Source organism: Amia ocellicauda, chromosome 16 (genome assembly GCF_036373705.1).
Source record: "Amia ocellicauda isolate fAmiCal2 chromosome 16, fAmiCal2.hap1, whole genome shotgun sequence".
Lineage (NCBI taxonomy): Eukaryota > Metazoa > Chordata > Actinopteri > Amiiformes > Amiidae > Amia > Amia ocellicauda.
Window position 1 is genome coordinate 10,169,698 of NC_089865.1, and position 13,166 is coordinate 10,182,863.

The window sequence follows — 13,166 nt, forward strand, 5'->3', positions numbered from 1 at the left end:
TCCTTTTTTCAACTGGGAGATTGCTATTTCAGTCCTCTCACTTCCTCCACATGCATATTAAGGGGTGCTGAAACATCTTCTTAACCATTCCTTAAAGTCAGCCATCCCTTCATATTTTTCAGTATTGTTTATTCCCACTAGATTGTTTTCAGTCTGCGTCTATCAGGTTGCGTTTCAAAGTGAAGAAGTGATGTTGCATAGAGATCCTTGTGAAAATGGCAGATGGCAATTAAAACCTGAAGATTTATTATTCTCCTTAATTATTAGTATTTCATATCCAGTCGTCTTCCCAGTGTTTAGACTTTCTTAATTTGCCTTGTCCAAATCCAAAACACTTGAGGAATTCACACATTTTTCCTGTGTGCGAATTGGGGACATGCATAGGACCTTTCTTTCCTCCACTTCTGCTTGTGAGAGGCTTACCTTGAGTCGACCTTAAAGTCCTGCCAGAGTGGAGCTTTCTGCAAATGACTCTTTTTGAGGTGCCCTTGGTTTATAGGCGAAAAAGAAAAATCAGTTTTCGAAACCTGAAGAATGACCTCCAGGATATCTTTCACATTAGTCTAATACTGAAGTTTGTAATGTGTACTACTTTAGCTTGTCTGTTGTATTGTTCAGGTTAGGCCCCATCATTTCAAAACAGGGATTTCAAAGTCCTTTTACTTCAGAAAATACAGTAACGCTTTTTCTAATCCTTTTAATTTTACCTCTTCTGTAAGAATTAAAAATGTTTAGCAGTAATGAGGTAAAACTCCATATACTGGCATGTGCTGCAGTACTATAGGTGAAATTCAGAACTTTAATGACCATTTTAAGCCATTTTCTGTTCTGCATGTTATCTTTATTTTCCACATTAGAAAGAGAATAAACTGAATTCACATACATTTCAGTTTTGATAGTGCACTTCTTCTCAAAGCTCAAAGCAATTATGTTTGAAGAAATTAATAAAAACAGGTCCAGTGAGAGCTGCAGTGCAATGCAAGCGAACATGGTAACTACAGAGACTGGCAGAAGGAGAGGAGATAATCTCCTGCGAATGTGACGTGACGGGAGAAGGAAGGGCTCAGCCTGGTGTGAGGCTCATTTGAAGCAATTGTTGTTCATATGGAGCCTCAAGACATTGCTCTCCTCTCACTATACAAGGGGAAAAGGCTCAACATGAGGAGTACTTGGGAAATGGTCTTGCAGGGAATTATTCAGATGAGCAGAATGGAGGATGGACACAGTGTCTGGATCTTTCAGGGGTGATCAGTGCTGCTTAAGAAGGAGCATTTCTCTCTGCAGGATTTATTAACATGAACCACTGCTGAACATTGTGAAGGTAACTGGGTGTATCCTGTACCTTATTTACTCTGTTCGGGTGTATATATCTCTGTGCGTGTGTGTGTATGCTTGTGTAATATATATTCACACTTATGTTACTGTCTATAAATATTATCTTTGATATTTTCTCTTTCCATTTTTGTTTTTCATATTCTGATCAAAGTTTGATCAAATTACATACTGTAAATGGTGTTTGTTTTGTCTTTATCTTGGCTGTGATTATCCTTAAGCTTTGAGGCAAGTCTGAGAACTTGAAAATGTGTTAGAAGGGCACAATAAACAAAAATATTATAGACACCTGTATTATCTAGTGTTGCACTGGAACGGCATCTGATTGGAAAAGTATTTCAATTAGCAGTCACTCTAGGTAAAGAAAAAGGCAGGAGGTATTGCAGATTTTAATTAGACCATTCAACAAATTTGTCGTTTTTCTTATCTGTGGACTACTGTACCGAGCTGATGCAGTTTAACCTCATTCTAAACCAACTAGGATTCATGGGTGTGGAATCTGAATTAATCATCACAAACTTGCATTTGTTAAGTATTGACATCCTATAAAACATGTAAAAGCCTGTGAAAGTGGAGCATGTCAGTTGTTAGATATGGGCCATATTCACATAGCCCTAGGCTGCAGAAATACAACACATGTGCTGACGCTTGTACCTTACCAAGATCAGAAACTAATAAAAGATCACAATAAAGCCATGTGCACGGCAGCAATTTTGCTAAAAGTATTTTTGATCCCCTGGAAGTAGATGCTATGTTGCTTCCATATTACCGATTTTTATATTTTTGAAAGCATTAATAACAATAAAACTGATAACATTTCTGAGATAACCTTGCACTCAAAACGAAAAGGTATTTTATCATTGTCCTTGTGCATAGTGGGTTTGGATGTAATGTTTTAATGAAAATGCCACCAACAATATAATTTCTGAAAAAGCACACCAACTCTTTGCAGTTCATGTGTACAGACAGACACATGTATATGGAAAAAAGCTATATACATTTTTCAGTGATGTCTTTCTGTGTAAGTATGACAAAATACCCTTTGAAACACATTAGTGAGAGTGGTAGTAGTGGTTTAACGACCCTCCATTTAAACAGTCTCCAAAATTTCAAGGATGTCCTCGATATGTTTTACTTCTTTGTCAGAAGTGCATCAGAATTCCATTCAGGTATGCAGATTTCTTCATTACTTCAATATTTTTTTTTTAACATGATGTATTGAATCAGTGTTGTATTCATATGCAATGCAATTTTGAATTTTCAGATATAATTAACTGTTTGCTAAACATATGGCTTAATTAATTAATTAATTAAGCCACATCACCAAGCTAAAATCATTAGCTTGATCATGCCAAGCGTGATGTGAAACACATTGCAATACATCGTATTACATATCAGAGAGTAAAAGAATACAATCTCTGTGCTGTTCCATTTGTTTCCTTCCCTAAAGCATTTTTTGTGCTTAATCTGTCTTTTTACTGCTATAGGAATACAGAACATTTTTAGGGAGGGGGGTGTATTGCTGGATTAAGATAAGGTTATTTGGGTTAAATCACTTAATATTAAAGACTGAGGATTAAATGATGGTGAATTTTTTTTTTTTTCTTTCTTTGGATTTACTCCAAAGGGTCATGAGGACATATGAAGAAGAGATTAGTTTTTTTTGTATTGCAATTACAACACGTTTGATTTAAACACATTTTAAGTTAAATTTGAGCATTGTTCTTTTTTGCCGTTAATTTCAGTCATGTTTGATGGCTTCAGTTTGTCCTCAAAATGTTCATTTACACTCGATTTACATTCAAGTACATGGCTACAGCGGTCAAGACAAAAAATAATAATTTCACCATTTTTGGCACATCAGCTTTTAGGGATGAAGGCCCTCTAGAATATGTTGTCACAGACTCCGCTGAACATAAAGTGCTGACTCTCTCCGTGTTCATATGACATTTCTGTGCATTTCCCTTGGGTTGGTTTAGACTCAAAAGAACAGTGTAAGGACTTTTGCATACCCCACTTCTGCAGCACAACCACCTATCCATCTACAGACCTATACATCATTTAAATCATACATTTACAGTTGCCAAAATTGTCAGATTAATTTTCTACCAAATTGGGATGCATAATTTAAATATTATGAGATTAAAGTGATACGCCTGAAGGCCTACAGATCACACTCCTAGTCCCTCAGATTTTTCTTCCCTCCATAGAGTTTCAAAGAACTGTTCACTTGAAAGAATTAGGGGTTACGTGTTCATAATATATGGAGCTTAAATAGTCATGGCTTTGAAACTTTTATGTTTTGATACTGTCATAAATATCATGCATCTATATGAAATTACATACATTCCCAATCTCACAATACCCAGAACCTGATGGTAACACACTCCATGCTGGCATATCTAAAAAAATAAATAACGTAAGCCTAATGCATATGGAAACCCACCCCCGCTTAAAACCTCTGATTTACATAAACTGTCATTCATAAAAGCCTCCAGTGTACATCTGATATTCTCTTAAGAGCTATGGGTGAATAGGAGTCTACTTGTGGATGCTGTTTTTTTTTGTTTTCCTTTCATTTTGTTAAAATTAGCCAGTTTTCAATGCCCACAAACCCCTTCCTGTTTACATTCAGACCCTCCATTGATATTCCTCCCATGCATATGGCTTTAATTGTGATACAAGGACACAGTAAGCTGTATGTAAAAACTCCTGGAAACTGTTAAGTGTCAACACTACCATATTCACAGAAATAATTCAGTGGGTCAGCTCTGTATTAGGTTTTATTTATATATATTTGGTATTTTTTTGCCTTATGAAAAAAGTGTGCCATAATAGACCCTGTTTGTGCATTTTTACTGACAATTTGCGAATGGTACTGATTTAAATTATTTTGTATGAGATGCTGACTACTGATGTGGTAATAAGAAATAAGTGGCAGTAATATTTAATTGTATACTTCCTTTTGACAGTAGTATCCTGTGGGACTAACTCCTTCAAGAAAGGCTTTCACAAATAATGACAACTGCATTTATTATAATGTTAAATGTTGCGTACAAACCTGTCAATATAATATTAAATACCTTTGCTTAATGAAGTATTAAATATGATTGCTTTCCAAAAATCTTAATTGTGGAGTACAATTTGACACGCTTTAGAAATCATAAACCTGTCATCAAGGAGGCTATTGAGAGTTGCTCTTCCTGAAGGTACCGATAGCACCATAGGAAGTGACCTTATGACCTCTAGCACATACCCATGTATTAGTTTATGAATTTCCAATTAAGTCACTCAGTCATTTCTCCTTTTAAGTTTATCAAATGCAATTACTTTAATTATAAAAAAAAATATGAGTGAGATTCAACTTGTATATAAAAAGTTAAGAAAAAAAAATCAGACTTGTGATTAAAGTTACATAGTATCTTTCAGTGGATTTTTGTTCTGCCCAATCAGTTACATCTCAGTTATCCTATCTGTGCACATTGATGTCTGTTTCAATGTATTTCAATGTATCACTCTATGTGAAGCATGCCATGAAAAGAAAATGAAGGATAAAATCTAAAATTGCAATCAATGTTGGAATTGGGACAGTTATCCTTATTGAGGGGAACGTATGGAGAGATTTCAGTCATCGGTTATACGATTATGGTGTCATATTTTGCTAAACAAAATGCTGCTGACTTGACAAGATGAAATGGGCAGCTTTTTCATCCATCAGTAAATTCCATCTTCAGAGTGATCAGTCATTTTCACTGCAATAAGTAATTTGCTGCCTCAATGATTATGATGCAAACATTTGGTCCTATTTCTGTTACTGCTCTAAAAGCAGGATATAAGTGTTTTGGCAATAATTATGGGAACACATTTCATTGCCAGCTCTAAATCATCCTGCAACACAATCGATCAGCCTATTTCAGGACACCAGTTCCAACCGAATACTGCCGAGTAGATTGTAATTGACAGTTCTTACTTTTTTTTTTTGTTTCGTAAAAAATCCTAGTGATTTTCTTTTTTTTTAAACTTAACTTTAAATGCTTCAGAACCAATTAATGAGAAGATTTTAGTCTTAGTTTGCTTTCTATTATCAGTTTGGTCAATAAATAAACATTTGCACCAGTTGTAATGTGAAAGTGCTTAGGCTACACTTACTGGAAGATTCAAGCCTTTTTTCCTTGTAGATTAAACAATTTATTATGGTAATGTCATTTTGTGTCACAGGGTATTTGGACTGTGATTTAGTGCAGCATTTGAAGATACTAATGTCAGGGGAATTATAGAGAAAATCTATCGTATGAAAGGGAGGAATATACAAATGATGCCTGTGATTCTTGTTGCTGACTTCCTCTGCTTTTTGACTACAATTCTAAAATGAAAGGAAAACACTTAATTACCAGTTGATGATTTTTGTACTTTTAATCTTTTGATACCAGTGCTAATTTCTATTTATTTTGACATGATTAAGGTATTTAGTATTGTGGTATCTGGAATTGGTGCAATATCCTGCTCAAATACTTTGCATTAATCTCTGGGATTTTATATTTGCACTTGGTATTTTATTTAGTTTCCAGTAATGTCTTGTCTTGTTGATGCTCAGGGCAAGAAAATGTATGAAATCTCTTTACACTTCAGTGTGGCTTACTTGCGTGTGCATTGTTCTTGTCTCAGTGGCTAAACATTAACGAATGTTAAAAGCAGAGAATGGCTGGTTTAATCTAGTAAAGCCAATTGCACACTGATGCGTCATGGTTTTGTTGAATTAATCAGCATCCTACTGTCTAATCATTTGGATCTACTTGATATTTGGAACAGCTTGCCCCATCTGAGTCTTGTTACATCATTTGTATTGGTGCCAACTGATCTGTGGTTATAAACACTTCAACTGTGGTAGTTTGATGCTGTGTCCATGCATGAATATTTGGTGTTGGATTTCCCAAGAAGCATATTTGTTTAAATGAACACATTTTAAACAGAGGGAAGGGCCTATTCACAGTGTCCTGCTTACAGTGATGGCCTTCAGGAGTCTGTTTGCGTTTTTTTTTTTTTTTTTGCTTTAAAAACCTTTCGGTGATGTTCTGGTTTCAAAATTAAGTGGATAAAGGGATGTGGAATGTGTCATCTGTTTGTCTTTTCCCATAATTGCACAGGATCTGAATCCGCTTCAGTGTCGGAGAGGTGGCGGACCTGAGAATGAAAGACATTGTGATCAGCACAATAACTGACCTGATCTGACAAAACTGTTGGTACAGGCAGAGCACGGGCATTGTTTTTAATTGGCGCAGCGATGCACGTTCTTACATGTTTGGGCTTCCGAGATTAAATTGGACAATGGCTGTTCAGTCTGAAGTGTAGGCTTTTCCAGGAATGACCCTTATAATGGTAATTTGTGCAGAAATGTTCCTGATCAGGGTGATCATTTAGTTCTTCATTAAATGTATTCTAGCTTTCATTTATTATTTAGATAATTCCACAAAATTGGATACAGATTAAGTATAGATTTGTGTGTTTGTGTGTTCCTACCACAACTCTCGTCTCCTCCAGCTGGGGCCATTTTTTGTTCTTGCCCTTTCAAAATTGACATTTGCCTGAATTAGTGTCAAATTTGTTTATAAAAGCCACTAATTATACAAGAACTGTATATTTGTTTGTTTTTATCATACTTAAATTAAACCTCTTGATAGACTTGCTTAAGATCTGTACTGAAGAGGCAAAAATGTCTGTCGATGAAATGTATTTTTATTTTGTGGCTAGGGTGCTGTAAAGTCCCAAAAAGACTGATGGTTTGAAGACATTATCATTGTTATTGCCATCTGTAATATAGCATTTGCAGGAAGGAACAGATGGGCAAGAATTTTAGGCACCGAATGGATAAACAACCATCTCTCGGCAGGTTGGAAATGCCTCTATTTGAACACTTCTAACTGCAGTATCTTCTAGTATCTAAAAGTAACTACGGTGCTTCATATTCTGGTTTCCTGAGGATCAAGTCTTTGCCTGCCTTATGGTGCTGGCAGATGCTTCAGTCAGGCCTACAATCTTCAGTCTAGGAAGGCCTTTATTAGCCTTTTTAGTTTTTGTTTTGTGCTCTTTGTTGCCTTGAATAGTGTTAATTACTGTTTACAGTCAAAGCTTGCTGCTTCCATATCAGTTTTTGCTGGTGGTGTGTTGAATTCTATTTTTTTCTGTCGATTTCCTTTGATATAAAATAGTTGTTCAAATTCTAACTGAAGGAGACTGTATTTACTATTGAAGTTGAACTACAACTGATCTTAAAAGGTGGTTAATGTTATCACTATGGTTCCATTTTGGTGTAGGCTGCTATATAAACTACCTAATGTAGTACAAAAATTGAAAATGAAACCCCTAAATCATACAGGCCTAAAAAATAAATTTCTCTCGGTAATCTTAATCCATTTATCTATATTTATTAAGGGTCACATTAGGAGTTATTTCCAATTAATCTGGATTAGTTTTGCCAAGACTAGGCGTGACACAATCCTCTTTAAATCTGCATGGCATTGAAAGTAACTCATTGGGTGTGTTGTCTTTCCCAGAATACCCGTGTATCAAACAAAAGTTTAGTGCTGTGGTTTAGTGGGATTTCTTTAGTTATTGTTATAGTCACAGCATCTAGACTAATGCAGTGTCACTTAAAAGCAAATGTGCTTAGACGTTCCTTAGAAGAACTTATCACAAATGCAGCATTACATGTTGATCCTAGTGGCCTAGTTTTCTGTGATCCTGACAACTGATCACTAAAGCTCTCGAAGCCCACTGCACATCACAAGGGCCATTTGTTCAATTTTTCACGGCCATTTGTCTGAATGTGGATATTATGTCTTATGCTATTTTTTTATTCTCTTCCTTTTTTGTAGATATTAATTTATTGTGCGACACAATTTAGCAATTTGGCATATCATTTGAATGTCAATGTGTGATATTGCACCATTGGTTTAGGTCAAGTTAAAGGCCCCGTAAGCAGTGTTTGTGCGTTGAAGCCATCCGGGGTCCATACAGGTCTTACTGGAGCTCAGTACCCGATCCACTCATTCTGCACACTTTACAACTAAACTGCTCTAGCAGATTTTATCTTTGAGAAATGACAGATAGTTCTAATATGATGTTCCAGTGAATAAATAATTTTGTCATCCTTATTCAGACGCACAAAACATGGGGATGCTGTGCTTTTGTTATTCCCTTGCCTCTTGCATTTAAATCCTTTCCAGTATCCTTTATTTACTGTAAAATTTTTGCATGTAATATTACATTTATATCCTTTAACAATATTCTAGGTCATGTCACACAGACCTATTTACAGCTTCTGCTATTTGAAGCGTTAAAATAATAATGATGATTATTTTAAATATTTTAAACTATTATTGGTAATGCTAATATATTGTGTAAGCAAAACCCTCCTATTTAGAAATTGTAGGTTCATTTAAGCTGCTCTATTAAAGAGCCAACAAATACCTACATTTTGGTTTAATCGGGGATATAGACAGATAGATAATATACATTTTATAAACCTTGACATTTTCATGTTGGATTTGATGTGAAATTTCCTCCTAATGTATTATTAGGCATTAAGTTGACAGTCTTCACTGAATTTGCAATTTTCAATTTATTTCAGTTAAATATTAACTTTGATATTACTATAGTGATTTAAATTGTACATCAAATATTGGAAGAACTTGCCTATTGTAAAATCTTCCTTAGTTTAACACATTGTATGGTATGCACAAGACGATGCAAGTCCTAGCAGCTCGATGTTGACTTCAGCTTCTGCTTCTTGTGTGTGGGGGTTACTGCCAGAATGAGTAAATAATTTACCTTCGCTGCTTTAATACAGTGAAAAAGCCTTTTTGTAAATGTTCCAGCCCATGCTTCATCATCCTAATGCAGAGAGGACTGCCGCAGTGATGTTTCTGCTGTGAACAGAACTCCTTCAGGAAGTGTTAAAAGTAAATGCCTCTCTGCTCCAACATGCCGTCAAACTTCCTGAGAAAGAGATCCTGGCTAAGAGGGCTTTCAGCTTCCTCGTCTCTGCACCAGGTTGCACATGACTAGCTCTGAGAGAACTGGAAGGGGGGAGGGGATGCAGCAGCAGTGAGAAATGTCGCAAATCCTGGACTGTGGAGCTTTGACAGAAATGCTTTTCTTGTACCTTGAAAGGTTAAGATCCGTGCTAGAAAGGCACAACGATTACAGCCTGAAATCTGATCTTTTGAAGAGCCCTTCGAAAGCTTGTTTTGTTGAAAAGCTCGAGTGGCAGTGCTAACGCCGACGATGCATGCCAGGGAATGCGAATGCTAGATCATTGTGCCTCAGTCATAGACATAATTAGAGAAGGTGAGTGCTTAAGCTACTGTGTGACATACAGCATGCTGCAGTGCTGGAGGAAGCAGAAATACTGGGATTCCCAAGTCAGAGCTTCGTACTCCGGGTAATCGGTAGAAGGATGCAGATCTATTGCGCTTGGCCCTGAGGAACTCAAAAGGCAAGGTTAAAGATTGGTCATTGTTGCCTAAGCTCTGTGCCGGATATCTCGAGATATAACTATCTAATGAGTGAGAGCTGTATTTGTCTGAGGGAGGGGGAGTGTTGCCTCTCATCAGTTATAAAACCAAGTGGGCAAGATGGTAAAGTGTTACTTTTCTGTTTAGAAATGACACTGTGTGACATTATGATTATTAATATAATATTTATTGGCAGATGACCTCATCCCATTATGATTAACTCATTGAGCAGATGGCTTTACTCAAGGTGACTTACCTTTTACTCTACAGCTAATATGCAATGTGCTATGTGTACACAGCATTACAGTGGTTACAAGAGCTCTATGCATACTGGTGTGGTTTGTCTTTGATAAACATTGAAGGTGAAAAGGACATGCTTTTGAGTGACAGTAAACCCTATATGCAGTTGATATATATATATATATATTTTTTTAATTAAGTGCAGCCTTTGTAAAACGTCCTCCTTCTCTCCATCCCTAGGAGCTCCAGTTTGAACGGCTGACCAGGGAGCTGGAGGTGGAACGACAGATTGTTGCCAGTCAGCTGGAGAGATGCCGACTGGGGGCAGAGTCGCCTAGTGCTGCCAGCATCAGGTAGGGGCTGGTTTTCATCCTGCATTCCCCAACACAGAGGAACGACACTAAACAACAACTCCCGTATCTCAACTCTTACATCGGTAACTCAGTAATTCACCACTCAGCAAGTGTTGCCAACTTACATAGAACATGCATTACAGTGAAAATGCTTATTGCTGTTTTCCTTAACAATGGTAAACCATTATCATTCAGGGATTTTATGGGCAGCCAGAGTAGTTCCTACATTATTATTCTTTTTTTTTTTTTTTTCCTTTCCTCTCCTCCCACAGTCTAGGGAGTCTCCATTTTTTCCATGCTTCATTGATTCCTCCTTGTACAAAGAATCTGTCAAAGTGAAGCACCATTAATTCATATTAAGCAACATTAATTTCAAATTATCAAGCTTTTTTTTTTTAAATACAGGCAGTAGTATCATTTGAGATTTGTTTCCTCAAACTCCTATTGGTGTGTGTGTGCGTGCCTGCATGCGTACGCGTATGTGTCTAAATTTACAGTGGTCATTTTACAGTGTCACCAAAGGTTTTGGTAACATTGGGCCTTCAACAAATTGAGGACTTTGACCAGACACTGAGGTTTACAAACAATGTGTCTATAATTTCATGCTGAATGTAATGCTAAAATAAATAATTCTGTATCAGGCAGTATGTGAGGTACACACTAGTCAGGAAAAGTGCTCCCTGGGTAAAAGCTACCGTGAATATTGATTGCATGACCTTTTTGTTCCTACATTTGAGCCCGATTCCACTGTTCAATTTTCAGATTCATATTAATACTGTAGATGAGCTGAGTAACTCAGAGTAAGGTTGTGGGTTATTAAGCTTTACATAGTGCATACCAGGGATTAGAAAAGGTCAACACACTATGCCAGCTTTCTAACGAAGTTGCTCTTTGCAAATCTTCATCTTATCTGAGCAGTTATGAATTATGTTCATTATGGATTTCTCAGGTTTTTATACTTTTTTTTTTTTTAAATAGAGACAAGTATCTAGACCAGCAGTGGAAGTCAGGGATGAATTAAGACCATCAGCTTGAATTGCAAGCTGAAGGTGCACTGTAGTATGTGTGTTGTGTGTGGGGCCTTGTGTTTTGCAACTGAAACACTTAATAAAGTCAAGCCAACATAGGGCTTTAATTATGAGCAAAGCGAATACTATTAAATATGTTGCTCATAGATGTACTTACATAGCACAATCACTTTGCATAAAGATTCACTTTAATCAGCCATCTGGGAGCTTGTAGGTGGATGTGAAGAAAACTAAATAAATAAAACTTAAACCTTAAAATAAACCTATACTTGTATATATTAAGAATGGGAGAATGTAATTAACTTAACTTCGTTAGTTAGCCTACATCTTCAAAACGATTTGCTACAACACCAGAGTTGTGGACATTTATGATTTCCAGTTCTTCATGAATGAATGGACTGATTGATTAACAAGTGTAATGCAGAGTTATGATTTCATGCATTACATTTCCAAGTAATTAATTAATTTTAATAGCCTTATTTTTCAGCTGTGGTAATAGTAATTTTAATTAAAATAGTTTTTTTTTGGTGTAGGTAAATTGTAATTAGCCACATGCTTCTACTAAGTAGACATCATTAGTGAAGGAATCTTCTGCTGTCCTTAGTGATCTTTCTGCCCTTTTCAGCAGTAGCTCTGTCACTTTTGCATATTTTAGTGGTCCAGTGGAATATTCCTGCTGGGGGATCTATCCAAAACTCACAACGGGTACCAATGTTATGTAAAATACACACACCAATTAATCGTTTTAAAGATCCTGTAAGAGGCTCTTTAGTGACTAGCCACTGCGTTTGAATAAATGCAGTTATCTAATCTGTCGTGCAAACGGGTCAGCTCAATAGACCATTTTTACTGACAATAGGAACTGTGCAGGTGTGATGGGTCGTTACATTTTATTATAACCCACCCATCCCCCGAGTCTAGTCTGTTTGGGAATGCTCCTGAGAAATTCTATTCCTTGGAAGGCCTACACGAATATCCAAGAATTGAGGAGAATGTGTTCCTTAAAGTATTTCTTCAAAATCATTAAAAAAAAAAGTTGTAAAATCTTGAGCAATGTAGTCAATCACACCGTTACCTGAAACATAACTAGAGAATTAGGTCAAGAGGACAAGACCTGAAGTTATGATCACCCCGAGGAATGTGCTGTCTTCCCAGAACATGCTTTTCAGACATCCTTAAAGAAGCAGTTTTGGAAGTTCTTGAATCAATAAGCCAGGAAATGTAACCTTTATTATGGTTGTCCAAATGCACATATCCCTGATCTTCAGGGTGTTCATACAGCATACATCTTATCTGCAATATAAACATCTTCAGGATCCATGCGTACATCACTGAATAGCAATTGTGAATATATGCAGAAATGTAATTAATTTGAAACGGCTCACTGAAGCGAAGTTCTTCAAGCATCCTTTTTTTAATTGCTTTCATCTCATTGGCATTCGGATCATAGTCCTTTAATTCTATAAACCTGTTTAACGTTTCCTCAGATGTAAAAGTAAATCTAGTAAATGGCAGCATCAGGTACACTTAAATGTCTTGCTAAATCACCCAAAAAGGGTGCTTTTATCTTAACAGTATTTTGTTTAATTGGGCCTATTTTCTGTAATCATGCCTCTTTGTTTTTAGATAACCTATGAAAAGGCTTTTTCTTTTTATAAACGTGATTTTAGGGATGAAAAGAAAAGTTGCTTTTGTTAATC

General features: G+C 36.4%; 1 protein-coding gene across 9 annotated transcripts in view; it reads left to right on the forward strand.

Moving 5' to 3' along the window:
• The window catches only part of pkp4 (plakophilin 4), a 69,196-nt gene that overhangs the window by 25,413 nt on the left and 30,617 nt on the right, over positions 1-13,166 (forward strand). For all 9 annotated transcript variants that reach the window (XM_066688466.1, XM_066688470.1, XM_066688471.1 and 6 more), the window contains one exon: positions 10,326-10,438. In XM_066688466.1, the coding sequence (XP_066544563.1) occupies positions 10,326-10,438 (113 nt within the window). The remainder of the gene's footprint in view (positions 1-10,325; positions 10,439-13,166) is intronic.